At 40.2% G+C, this 15,000-nt stretch overlaps 1 protein-coding gene across 1 annotated transcript in view; it reads left to right on the forward strand.

Annotated features, from left to right (window-relative positions):
- BBS5 (Bardet-Biedl syndrome 5) overlaps positions 1-15,000 on the forward strand; it is a 44,276-nt gene that overhangs the window by 18,084 nt on the left and 11,192 nt on the right. Inside the window, exon 9 of the mRNA XM_077447924.1 lies at positions 1,505-1,639. Within this exon, the coding sequence (XP_077304050.1) occupies positions 1,505-1,639 (135 nt within the window). The remainder of the gene's footprint in view (positions 1-1,504; positions 1,640-15,000) is intronic.

Consider the following 15,000-nt stretch of genomic DNA (forward strand, 5'->3'; position numbering starts at 1 on the left):
CTTTAACAAGGGGACCCCAAGATCCTTCCCACCCCCCCTCCATCTGAATGAGTATGGAGTACGCTTCCTACTCATTCACCAAAAAAATGAGTAAAGACACAACACACGTTTTGAGAATTCCCGCCTTCTGCCTGCTCCACCGTCTGATATTTCTTAATTAAGGGGCAAAGTCAGAGTGGCCCGCCAATTGTGACATCACTGACCCAGCATGCTCCTGACAGATAATGTCACAAAGGGGGCATATTTTAAAATGTATTTTAATAAAGGAATTTAACCCAATTTGTGTTGTCTTTACTCACTTTTTACACTTTATTTTTTTGGTGAATGGGTATACCATGCTTATTCACAAAGGGGGGGGGCAGCAGGATCTTTGGGCCCCCTCGTTATAGGGGCTTCCAGATTCTGATAAGCCCCGCACTTGCAGACGCCCACAACCACCAGCGAGGGTCGTGGGGAAGAACCCCTTGTCCCCACACTGCTTTTTTTTTTTTTTGTTGTTGTTTTGGCATGGGATTCCCCTTAAAATCCATACCAGACCCAGGTCTAGCATCAGAGCTCCTGAAATGTAGCTATCCTCCCGGAGCTCTGTGAGATGTCGTTTTAAGAAATAAGTCTGAGAGGTATCATGCACACTGTTGGACTTAACTCATTGTATGCCTTCACATTTTACAAAGTGGCAAAAATCCATGGAGTTTTCCGGGCTTTAAAAATTGTTAGCTGGAGTTGGGCTTTAAGGTGGAACTACAGCCTGTATTATGTTTGGTGGGGCTTTGCAATAATGGGTATTTTTGTTTTTTGTTTTCTTTTTACTTAAAGCAAAATTGAACTGCATCTGAGTGCCACAATCTGAAAATGCTATTTAATAAATTTTTTAATATTCAAAGCAAACTCTCCAATCCATTGTTGTCTCCATGCTTTAGTTTGTTGAGAATTCACTTTAAAAAATCCCCCTAGCATTTTTAGCAATGCCCATTTTGACTAATGTAGCATTTCCTTCCTAAATTCCATCTGCAGGCAGGAGGGTGTGCTTAGCTGAGAAAGGCCCTCCTCCTCTCCTCTGGATGAAAGAAAAAAAATGTCCATAAAGACTCCTGGGATATATGGCATTATTTTGGCCTAGGTCAGAAACCAGGAAGCAGCTAAAGAAATGTAAAATAATAAAGCTTAAAACAAATATAATATACCTTTCTATTTACTAATGCTAGCAGCATATCGATTAAACATGGCTAATGTTTATTGAGAGAGTTTAGTTCCACTTAAAGTCCATTTAAAACTATCTAGGACTACCCTGTACACAGACAATGCTGCGATGTGATTCCACTGTACAATGAACCTGTTAGAGAGGTAGACTCAAAATGACAACTTCTGTTTTTAATGCCTTATATTTATTTATTTATTTTTTGCCCATAATTACGGTACACTAATTGCCAAATAAAGCCGCAGTTATCTTGAAATGTAATACTATGTCATATTATCATATTATTTATCTTCTCTTGAAAATCAGAGCGGTGGCTATGTACTTGGCTTTAAGATTGATCCAGTAGAGAAACTTCAGGATTCGGTAAAAGAGATAAACTCTCTGCACAGAGTCTACTCTGCAAGTCCTATATTTGGAGTTGACTATGAAATGGAGGAGAAGGTAATTTTCTAAAGTTTTGTCAAGTTTATTAAAACATTTTGTACAAGTATGCATTTTAAAAGACTGCAATGGAGTAAGGTTTTTGGTTGTCACATGGTCACATCTGTAAAAATATTGGCATGTAACCGATAAACAAAAAATGTCCTTCTTGAAGGATAAGTTCATCTTTTATAACATATTACACCCATATTCAGGGTGTACCATGTTACAAATGCACTGGCTCCCACACCCACCCAAGTCCCTGTTTTTGACAGCAGCTTCTCCCCTCGCTAGCTGTTAGAAACCAAAAAAAAAAAATGCTGCGTTGTTCATTCACAGTTCTCAATGAACGCATTGCTGATCGTGGGTGCAATGCTTTACAGGTCCCTAACAAAAAAAAATTATATAATTTTATTTTTTTTACCTGGAAAAAATGTGCATTTTGCTATTTTATTTGTAAAAGTGAACTTATCCTTTTCACAGTTCTCAATGAACTACCAGAGCGCTGTTGATTGCTCCTGGTGATTCACTAAGTTTCCTGTCAGAGTGTGTCTTCCTGCTCATATTGGGGGTATGGGCAGACAGGCAGTCTACAGGATGGTGGCATTACACTCATGATCTGCTGATTGTGGGTGCAATGCTTTATGGGTCCCTAACAAAAAAAATAATTATATAATTTTATTTATTTTACCTGGGGAAAAAAATGTGCCTTTTGCTATTTTATTTGTAAAAGTGAACTTATCCTTTAAGAACAGCTATTGCAGAATAGGCACTTTCTATACACAGCTCTTTAAAGTAGAGCAAAAGTCTCAGTTTAAGAAACTGCAAGCAAGCAGGCCCTTTATTGCAAAAGAGACACTGGCCAATTGAAACGGCCACAGCCCAACACCCAGAAGAATCTGGGCAGAAGGTGTTGGTGTGGGTGAGAGACGTCGGACCCCTGCCAAGAGGGCATGGGAGTGGGACTGGAGGTTGGCTACATGAGCATTAGGTGCTTCTTTGAGGAAGCCAAGGAGAGTGTCCCTGTGGTTTCCATAGAAGAGAGAACGAGATTTTATTCACAGGAACATGAAAGGGTTATTTATGGTACGGGACAGTAAGTCTGGGTTCGAATCCAGGTGACAGCATGCATACTTTAAAGATGAACACTTTTCTTACCTTTTAGTCTTGCACAGTTGAACAAACTCCTCTCCTGTACTAAAATTGCTTACACAGATTTCACTGCACACTGTGAGTTTTGTATAGTATGCATTACAAGCTGAAGCAAATCAAATATACTGTAGTTTATAGGATAGCTTTTTAAGAACGCAACTCCCCTCACTTTGGGACAATTCTCCTAATTTAAAATTTTGTCTCTGCGGCATGACATGAAGGGATATTTCCCCAATGGTATACAAAGCAAAAAAAAGAACCTGGCAGGGTTGTAATCTTTCCATACTCTAACACTATAACAGGTTTGCTAATGCATAAACTTTAAGGTTAGATTTAAAGAGAAGCATGAGTTAAGGCTTTTTTTTTTTTCTGAATCCTACTTACCTAGGTGGTTGCAGCATCTGTTCCTGACTGTCAGTCACTGGCTCTTTGCTTTGCCCCCTCTTCGCTCATTGGAGTGCTGGGCTGTGGAAGAAGCGGGAGTGGCCAGCTCAGGCTCTCAGTGGCTCGCTGAGAGGCTGAGCCGGGTGCTGGTTCAGGCATGTGGATGGATCCCAACTACATTGTCATGATCTTGCCTGAGCCTGGACCGGCTCTGTGATGGCAGCCGACACCGGGCTTTAGCCCACTGTCTGCTGAAAATGGATCACAGGGGTGCAAAACAAACTGCACTCCTGTTATCCACAGAGAAGTACAGCCAGATGAGCTTTGGCTGTACGTCTCCTTTAAGCCCTTTCCCCTTCGGGTCCTATCACACACCCCTGTTATTCGGCTGTCACTTATTCGAGGACGTAGTAGTGATTCATGCATTTGAGTTCAATCACAGTGTGTCTGCAGCTCATAAATAAATAAATGGAGTTTTATAAAAAAAAAAAAAAAAATGCAGAGAGACAGCTCAGTGACATGACCTGTGAAAGTGACCGGTCTCTCCTCCAATCATAAACCTTGCTGGGGCAGATTTACTAAAGCTGGTGCATACAGAATCTGGTACAGCTCTACATAGTAACCAAGATTCTGTGTGCACCAGTTTTAGTAATCCCCCCCCCCACTTTGTGCTGACTTTGCAGTTCTGAATCATAGATGATTGACTTATTTTATAAACAAATAATTTAGTGGAACTATGTGTAACACTACAAATGACATTTGTGCTGCAGTCTGTCAGATATGTTATTTTGCCATTTCTTTGTGGGATGACAACACTGTTCTGCAGTGAAATTGCACAGCAGAGCGGTCACCCGAATGATGGTATTCTTAGATGGATGTGTAGTTTTAAATGGACTTTAAATAAACTATACATTAAAGTCCAACTCTGTTAACACTTTTTTTTTTACCCAAATACAACAGCAGTTTTCCTTTTGGATAAATGGTTTAACCCAATCAATAAAAGCTGACCTTTGTAGGCACCCCTGTCAGTGTTATGGGGTTTGCCCCAACCTCCCCATAACTGGCACTTTTGCTGGACAGCTTGGTCTGTATGTATATGTGAAAAAAAAAAACCTCTGGCATGTGATTTTAAAAAAGGAACTCGTATACTGCACACTATTATTACACGTATTATCCACATTCCAGAACACAATATTTTAGGGCTGTGGAAATTAAAGATTAATTCCTCGATTTTAATCAATAAATTTTTTTGATCAATCAAAATTCTTTTGACTGGTACTCACCTCTCCGCTGGCTTCTGGGTCTTCAGGGAGTTCCGTCGGAGATCCAGTGACGTCATGGACATCAACGTCACTGGACTCCTCCCCCCTTCCCCAAGTGCCTCCGTCTGCTAACTAAGGGAAGGGGGAGGAGTCCGGCGATGTTGAAGTTCTGATTGAACGTAACGCGTACGGGGGAGGAGCTACGCATGACATCACCCACTGCTGCCCTACGGAACTAACACGATTGTCGGCTTTACATGCTGTGTTTTTATCATCTTTATGTGAGTAGTTTGTGTTTGAACACAAAAATTAAATCTTATACTTATGTGGTGAGCACTTAGATCTTTTCTTTCTACCCATGACCTGGCGTCCTTGCTGAGATCTAAGGAGACGTGAGAGAAGTTTATGGTCCGTGTTAACCCTTTTGATACCCACTTGCATGACCACCTGTTTGCACAGGGGTCCATGCCATAAGGTGATGGTGATTAGTTAGACCGGAGGTGGAGGGATTGTCACGCTACTATGGAAAAAAAAATACTTACGTCAGTGCTACAGTTTTAATTTAAAACATATTTGTGTGAACTGTGAAGTTAAGTCATGGATTGTGGAAACTAGTGTCAGGTGATTGTATATAGTGTATACCACATTTACCACTGACTAATGTAGAGTTGCAATGCAAGGAGATCAGCTAAAAGTAGTTGGATCTGTATGTGCGTTATAATTAATTGAAATTGGGGCGTGTCCTGACGTTGATGGCGGCGGACGTGGATTTCAACAGCTCCCAAGACCCAAGAAGAAATCCACCGCCATCCGCGTGATTAACGGCACTTTTTGTCAAAATCACACCACCACAGTGATCAGCACAAACAGCAGCTCATACCTGGGCAATTATTTTGAGCACATTTGCTCCACGGACGCCTTTGTCCCCTCGCCGAGGATCCTTCTTGTCCGCCGCCATCTTGACTACACGAGGCCTCCCGGAGATCCCGCTAATGACACCCTCCTGAAGGTAAGGGACGACCATCTGCCCACCTTCCGTCACTCTCCCGCACCCCACATAGGGTCCGGTGGCCGCCCAGAGCTTTTCTGATCCCCGGGGGAGCCGTGGCTGGTCCCGGCCTAGTGCGGCCTAGTCGGGCCTAGGAATCCCCGGCCTTTCCTAGAGCAGTCACCCGGAGGAGCGGATAGCGGCGGGCCCATACCTCGTTGGACGTTCATCTGTCCTTCCAAACCAATCATCCCATCTGGATATAGGACCCGGAGGCCGCCCTGATCTTCTACATTCCCACCAGCACTGCTGCCGGTCCCGGCCTGGTGCGGCCTAATTAGGCCTCAGAATCCCCGGCCTTTCCTAAATAGGGTTCCACAATAAGGGTTCCACAACCGGCCTGGCCTTTTTCTGTGACCTTATACAGTAACCCACAACTGGCCAATCCTCTTTTAATAAAACACACATAGAGGCTCAGTAGAAGACTTGCTACCCCAATAATCAAAGCCTCACCAGAATCAACAGGCACCCCAGGCTTGGGTGATTGAGACACCCTCTCTACCCTTTTTTTTTTTTTTTTTTTTTATGGGGAGCATGCGCGGCGTGGAGCGGGGCAGCCGCACTTAAGGAGAACCCCAGCATACACGGGGCTTTCAGCCACAATCCCGGGGCTATAAACACCAGATAACGCTTGTTTTATACACACCCCCGACGATAAGACTTTGTGCATGCCTAATTCGCAGAAAGGGAGACGTGGGAGCCACCAGAAGTCCCGTTCTCTATACCCTCTCAGATCACAGACTCCAGGAAGCATGGCAGAAAATGGCGCTGGCAGTGGTCTTCCGCCATCTGCTACCCTCCCTCATACTATAGAGCCTCAGCAACATGACTCAACTCCCGCAAACAACAGTGAGTACAATCCACTTTCAAAAGCTGAACTGGATGCTAGCTTAGAGGCGTTATATACTAAACTACATTCCAACTTTCAAACTGAGATACAAAAATCTACACACACGCTGTCTCAGGAGATAGCAGCCATTGGAACACGCACAGACCTATTAGAGAATAAGCATGATGAGCTTGCAATCGCTTTTAATGACCTCTCGAGAGAACATGAAACACTTTCTTCTGCATTTACACAGTTACAAGCGCACGTGGAAGATTTGGACAATCGTAACAGAAGAAACAACCTTAGAATCAGAGGCGCTCCAGAATCGATCACAGATTTAATCGCCTATTCCACTAAACTATTCCATTCTCTACTACCCGACCAAGACCCTATCTCCTTTAAATGTGACCGAATTCACCGCGCTCTGAGGGCTAAACCTCCTCCTGACAAACCCCCAAGAGACATTGTCTTATGTCTAAAAGATTTTCTTATTAAAGAAGAAATAATGCGGGCAGCACGTGGTATCAGGAATATCACATTGGATGGGGTACAACTGCAACTCTTTCCAGACATCTCCCAAGCAACGCTGGATAGACGCAGAAATATGAAGGAGATTACTTCGGCTCTCTTCACAGCCAGAATCAGATATAGATGGGGCTTTCCCTTTAAGCTGATAATCCCTCATAATGGCACCACATATATAGCTACCAACATATCAGAAGGAAGAGACATCCTAACCAAACTAGGCCTCCTGGACCCCAGCAACATTCCTCGCACCCCAGTTACACCACGTCCTGCTCCAATATGGAACACTCCAGCATCAAGGAGAGAGGGTCGCAGAGCGAGACATGAAAGCGCACAACGGAACTGATGGTCTCCCCTCTCTTACATGAAGATTGACTAAACATTCTTTACGGGTATACCATTCTACCTCCAACAAGCGGAATTTTTTCCTTTTTTTCTTCTGTTTTGCATTTTCAGACTTCACTAATTTTAATAATTTTTCCCTTTTTCCATCTAACGTTTGTTTTTGTTTTTTTTTATTTTTTATTTTTTTATATTATATATGTTCTCCTTTTTCTCCTCTGTATGTTCAGCCCAACAATACAAAGGTTATTACCCCAGATTTCATAGTGTTCAGAGCTATTTTCAATACTACATTTAGTAGTTAGATTGATTTTTCACAAAAGTTACTCATATTTATGTTTTTTTTTTTTTTACCAAAGCTCTGGTTTACCCAATACTGCCATCTTGTGTCTGTTTAGGGGAACTGCAGAACCTCTGACAGATTTTGGCTGAACACATTAGGTTTGCTTTTTTTTAATTAATAAGAGAACCTCTTCACTCACACCTTTTGCCTTCTTTAGCTTTATTTAAACCTTCTTTTATCACCTAAGCTTACTCTCCGCATATATACATATTTTTTTTTTCTTTTTTCTAACTTTTTATTATTTTCCCCTTTAATTTCGGTCTACACTTTTTTCATATATTCTTGTTTTCTCCCTATACATATGCAGCCTAGCAACATACAGGTTGATATTCTAGATTTTATAATGAGCAAAATTATTCTCAATACTACATGTATTAGCTATACCTGATTTCACTAATACCACTTATTTATACATGTTCTTTTCTACCAGAGCCCTGCTTCACCTAATGCTGCCATCTTGTGGTTATTTAGAGGTGCTGCGGAGCCTTTGATAGATTTTTGCTGAATATACTGTTTGTTCTATTTAAATCATCAAGAATACCTCTCCACTTACCCCTCCCCCCTCTTTTTATGTATTTATTTATTTTTATTTTTTTTCCCTTCTCTTCTCCACCCTGTCCCTCATTTAATTTTTATTTAAGCTTTTTCACATTCTGGCTTACTCTTTACTTATACACACAATTTTTTATTTATTTTATTTATTTATTTATTCTTCTTTCTTCTCTCTTTTTTTTTTTTTCTCTCATTTTCACTACTTACACCCGTTTCTTACAGGCAGCACAAAATTATATATCACTTTTAACCAGGGTGGCTGCCCCGCCCTATGCCGTCATGATTTACCCCCACTCAGTTACTATGTTCTCCCTACACGTGGGGACTTCTCAACTATTACCCTTTTTTGATTTCAAAGTTTATACATTCAGATATATTATACTGTTTTTGGTTCTTTTTTGTAATTTTCTTACACTGAGTTTTAGACTAGTTGGTCTAAACAAATTTCTCGGTCGGTTGAGGAACCTTTTTTTTCTCAACCCCTTACAACTTTTTTTTTTATTATTATCATTAAGTCCATTGTTATTACTCTGGTTATTATTACATGTTCATATTTGGCAAAAATCTACTGAATCATTTCTAATGTTTTTGTTTAATTATAGATATGGTACAACTTTTCTATTAAGCTTAGATATGCATAGTTTAAGAAGAGAAATATTGACTAATTCATCATACACATTAATACACCCAATCACACTTCATTATTGGTGGTATGAGTTCACCGAATACTTTGCATTACCCTTACTTACAGCTGATCCCAAGACCCATAAAAAATTACAATGACTATTACAATAGTATCACATAATGTTCAGGGCTTCAACTCCCCGAACAAAAGGAAAAAAGCTTTCGTACAATATAAAAAACTCAATGCAAAAATAGTAATGTTACAAGAAACTCATTTCATGAAGGACAATCACCCTACCTTTTTCAATAAAACATTCAATCAATCTTTTTACACAACCTCCTCCTCCAAGACCAAACGAGTTGCTATTTTTTTACACCATTCCTTCCCACTAGAAGTTCAACAGGTTTACAAGGATCCAGACAGTAGGTTTATAATTATTAAAGGCTCCCTCTCAGGTAGAGATATCACAATTGCTAATATATACGCCCCTAGCGACGCCCAAACCACCTTTTTCCTACAATTTTTCAATACACTTCAACAATTTCACTCACCACATATTATTTTAGGAGGAGACTTTAACTCAGTCCCCCAACCCAATCTCGACCGCAGCAGACAAAACCCAAATTCTAAAACTTTCTCCAAAACAACCACCTCACACATTAATGACTTACAACTGATTGATTCCTGGAGAGCACTAAATATAGGTGCACGAGAGTACACCTTCTACTCTCACCCACATGACTCCTATTCCCGGATTGACCACATACAGTGGTGTGAAAAAGTGTTTGCCCCCTTCCTCATTTCCTGTTCCTTTGCATGTTTGTCACACTTAAGTGTTTCGGAACATCAAACCAATTTAAACAATAGTCAAGGACAACACAAGTAAACACAAAATGCAATTTGTAAATGAAGGTGTTTATTATTAAAGGTGAAAAAAAATCCAAACCATCATGGCCCTGTGTGAAAAAGTGATTGCCCCCCTTGTTAAAACATACTATAACTGTGGTTGTCCACACCTGAGTTCAATTTCTCTAGCCACACCCAGGCCTGATTATTGCCACACCTGTTCACAATCAAGGCATCACTTAAATAGGAGCTGCTTGACACAGTAAGGTCCACCAGAAGATCCTTAAAAGCTACACATCATGCTGAGACCCAAAGAAATTCAGGAACAATTGAGAAAGAAAGTAATTGAGATCTATCGGTCTGGAAAGGGTTATAAAGCCATTTCCAAAGCTTTGGGAATCCAGCGAACCACAGTGAGAGCCATTATCCACAAATGGCGAAGACATGGAACAGTGGTGAACCTTCCCAGGAGTGGCCGGCCGCCCAAAATTACCCCAAGAGCGCAGCGACAACTCATCCAAGAGGTCACAAAAGACCCCACAACAACGTCCAAGGAACTGCAGGCCTCACTTGCCTCAGTTAAGGTCAGCGTTCATGCCTCCACCATCAGGAAAAGACTGGGCAAAAATGGCCTGCATGGCAGAGTACCAAGGAGAAAACCACTGCTGAGCAAAAAGAACATCAAAGCTCGTCTCAATTTCTCCACAACACATCTTGATGATCCCCAAGACTTTTGGGACAACATTCTGTGGACCGATGAGACAAAAGTGGAACTCTTTGGAAGGTGTGTGTCCAAGTATATCTGGCGTAGAAGGAACACTGCATTTCATAAAAAGAACATTATACCAACAGTAAAATATGGTGGTGGTAGTGTGATGGTCTGGGGCTGTTTTGCTGCTTCAGGACCTGGAAGACTTGCCGTGATAAAAGGAACTATGAATTCTGCTGTCTACCAAGAGATCCTGAAGGAGAATGTCTGACCATCTGTTCGTGTACTCAAGCTGAAACGAACTTGGGTTCTGCAGCAGGACAATGATCCTAAACACACCAGCAAGTCCACCACCGAATGGCTGAAGAAAAACAAAATGAAGACTTTGGAGTGGCCTAGCCAAAGTCCTGACCTGAATCCTATTGAGATGTTGTGGTATGACCTTAAAAAGGCCGTTCATGCTCGAAAACCCTCTAATGTAACTGAATTAGGACAATTCTGCAAAGATGAGTGGGCCAAAATTCCTCCAGGACGCTGTAAAAGCCTCATTGCACGTTATCGCAAACGCTTGGTTGCAGTTGTTGCTGCTAAGGGTGGCCCAACCAGTTATTAGGTTTAGGGGGCAATCACTTTTTCACACAGGGCCATGATGGTTTGGATTTTTTTTCACCTTTAATAATAAACACCTTCATTTACAAATTGCATTTTGTGTTTACTTGTGTTGTCCTTGACTATTGTTTAAATTGGTTTGATGTTCCGAAACACTTAAGTGTGACAAACATGCAAAGGAACAGGAAATGAGGAAGGGGGCAAACACTTTTTCACACCACTGTACTATGTACCCCAATAATTCTAGCTAATGCAAAAGACGCCACTATACTTCCCTGCTCTTGGTCAGATCACCATATTGTCACATTTAGTACCCAATTTATTGGCTTAACCTCCACCCCCTACTCATGGAGACTCAACGAATCCCTACTAACAGATCCCACCCACCAACATGAAATTGAAACGGAAATAAAATAATATTTTTCATTAAACTCAACACCAGATATTTCCCCATCTACGCTTTGGATGGCACACAAAGCAGTTCTAAGAGGTCACCTTATCAAACGTGCTGCCCAAAGTAACAGACTGAAATGGGAAAAAATCCATGCTATCACTAAAGACCTTAACAAATTATACAAAGTCCATGCAAACACTCATGACCCTGACATCTTTAATATGATATCCCAAAAACGTAATGAACTGGATTCCTTATTAACGTTTAAAGCCGAAAAGGCACTTAGATGGTCGAAGGCTAAATTTTTCTTATCTAGCAACAATTACTCCACAATGTTCGCACGTAAGCTTAACCAATCCATCAAGCCTACACATGTTTATAAACTCAAAAATAATTCCAATCAAATAATCACTCACCCACAAGAAGTACTCTCCATTTTCAGGAATTTTTACTCTAACTTGCTGTCAACCCCATCCTCACCTATCCCTCCCACATCACTCTCTTGGTTAGACAACCTTCCCTTTCCCAAACTTACACAAACACAATTAGATACTTTAAATGCCCCATGCACAGAAGAGGAATTACTTACAACAATTAAATCCCTCAAAAAAAATTCCGCCCCTGGTCCGGATGGATTCTCCTCCTTCTATTACAAACAATTCCACCAAGTATTAATACCATATTTAATAAAGCTATATAATAATGTTCTAAAAGGGAACCACTTCCCAGAAGAGATGTTACATGCAAATATGTCACTCATTCCGAAACCAAATAAAGACCATACATTACCACAGAACTACAGACCAATCTCAGTAATAAACAATGATCTTAAAATATTCAGTCGAATCTTTTCAAATAGATTGGCCTCAATAATCCCCTCCTTAATTTCTCCCTATCAATCAGGCTTCATCCCAGGCAGACAAATCACGGACAATATAAGATTAGTTACAAATGTTGTTCAAGATGCCAATATTAACTCCAAATCAGTTCTCCTACTTAGTCTGGACATTAACAAAGCTTTCGACAGCGTATCATGGAACTTTCTAGATATAATTTTAGATAAATACGGTTTTAAAGGGGAATTTACACATGCATTCCATGCACTATACCATAACCCATCCACCAGAATTAGACTACCAGGTTGTAATTCAGATTTTTTTAATGTTGGGAGAGGCACTCGGCAAGGCTGTCCCCTTTCCTCATTACTTTTCGCTTTAGCGATAGAACCCCTAGCAACAGCTATTCTACTAAACCCTGACATTAAAGGCTATACTACAAATGACAACACATATAAATTAAGTATGTATGCAGATGACATGATCCTCTTTCTTACACAACCAAATATTTCTCTACCGAACCTGCTTCAAACACTTAACACCTTTGCGTCTCTATCAGGGCTAACGGTAAACGTTTCCAAGTCTGTAGGTATGCCGATTAATATCCCGCCATCTCAATTAGATACCCTACGCTCCACGTTCAATTTTTCCTGGTCACTAGAATCACTCCCCTACCTGGGCATCTTCCTCACCCCCAACATCAATGATTTATATTCCAAAAATTATATACCTTTAATTAATAAAATAAGAGCTACCCTCAAAATGTGGAAATCATTTAAAATTTCATTCTTAGGCAGAATCACGGCAGTTAAAATGACCATTCTACCAAAAATGTTATATCTATTTAGAGCACTACCAATCAGACTAAATAAAATAATGATTTCAAGACTCCAGACAATTATTAATAAATATGTATGGTTGGACTCCCACCCACGCCTACCCAGACTGGTATTATATAAACCACAGAGAAACTGAGGATTAGGCCTTCCGGACTTTTGGTTATACTATCTGTCTGCAAGATGGGCGCAAATGGCCCAATGGCATATTTACAACTCTAAGATACCATGGGTCAGATTTGAACAAGAGTCTATCAAACCACTATCTATCTCTGGTATTCTCTGGGGCAACAAAATCCCAATAAACACTATTGATGCTCTCAACCAAATAGTCGCACACTCTTATCGATTATGGACTTTACACAATAAAAAATTCAATCTTATTTCTAGATCTCCACCCCACGCTTCCTTTGTAGGAGATCCAAGATCCCCACAGAACGACAATGATATGATGGACTTGTCATGGTGGATCAACCATAATTTGACCTCCCTTAAGAACTTTATAGAAAATAACAATTTCTCCTCATTTGCATCTCTTAAATCAAAACGTCAGATCCCAAATACAGAATTTTGTGGATATCTGCAGATTAGACACTTCTTCAATACATATTTCCAAACAACAAATCCCCCTCCCCCCTCGTTTTTTGAAAATATCTGCCTTAAAACACCAAGGAATCCCGGACTCATCTCAGAAATATATCATAACCTTCTCAATCACACTGAAATGATCAAACTCCCATACATGATCAAATGGGAACAGGAAACAAATCTCTTGCTCTCTTCCCACGACTGGGACATTTGTATTAGCAATCTACACAAATGCACAAGATCAATCACAGTCAAAGAGACCGCACTAAAATTATTTACCAGATGGTACTATACCCCAGTAAAATTACATTCAATATACCCCACAACACCTCGTACATGCTTCAGAGGCTGTAATTCCCCGGGCTCATTCTCACATATCTTCTGGGATTGTTCCAAAATTACATACATATGGAAACAGTTAGAAAACTTTGCCTCAGTGATCTCAAATAAAAACATAAAACTAACCCTACAGAATTGCCTCCTATATGCCCCTATCCCCTCTCTTTCCACTTACAATATGAGATTGATTCATACAATATGTGTCGCAATTCAATGGCTAATTGCTTTTCATTGGAAATCGCATTCAGTCCCCTTGGATCACCTTAAAATCAGAATTAATAATATTAATCTGATGGAAAAGATATTCCATATCACACAGAATTCCACACATTTATATAGTAAGAAATGGGATCCCTGGTTTAACCACTCTACCTCCTTTTTTAATACTCCCTGAAATTGGGTCTCCTTTACATGATTGTCTACGGTTTACTGCACTATTATGGCTCTAGCCCATCACCTTACCAAATGAAAACACAAACTATTGCAATATATATGCACTGTATCTTGTACAAAATTTTGTATCTATGGTGATTTTCTATGTTTGTCTTGATATACATTGCATTTATTATATTATATCTATGCTTACTCTCTGTACTTTCTCTATGTACCAAATAAAAATCGTTTGTAAACATAATTAATTGAAATTAGTTGATAAAAAAAAAAAAATCAAACACGAAAATTTTAATCAGTAACAGCCCTACAATATTTTCCCGTGTGTATGTATGTGTGTATATATATGTGTGTGTGTGTGTGTGTGTGTGTGTGTGTGTGTGTGTGTATATATATATATATATATATATATATATATATATATATATATATATATATATATATATATATATATGATCAGACTTGTGCATCTGCTAGCACAGCCATTCACTGAGAAGATCAGTGTAGCACACCCGCACACATTTTTTAAGACTTCACATAATCTTTATTTTTAGCTGCAAGCTGCATAAGGGGCTTAGAGGTGTGTGCGGGTGTGCTAAACTGATCTTCCCAGTGAATGGCTGTGCTAGCAGGTGCACAAGTCTGATCATTGGAGGATGGGCAGGCCATGACCTCAGCACAGCCAGAAAACTGACTAGCTGAGGTGGATGTGTGGTCAGTTTGAAATAGGAAAGCAGAAGGACTGGCAGAATCACCAGGTATTTAACACAAAG

Source organism: Lithobates pipiens, unplaced genomic scaffold (assembly GCF_037356315.1).
Source record: "Lithobates pipiens isolate NorthernLeopardFrog02 unplaced genomic scaffold, aLitPip1_a1.2 Scaffold_22, whole genome shotgun sequence".
NCBI classification, from domain to species: domain Eukaryota; kingdom Metazoa; phylum Chordata; class Amphibia; order Anura; family Ranidae; genus Lithobates; species Lithobates pipiens.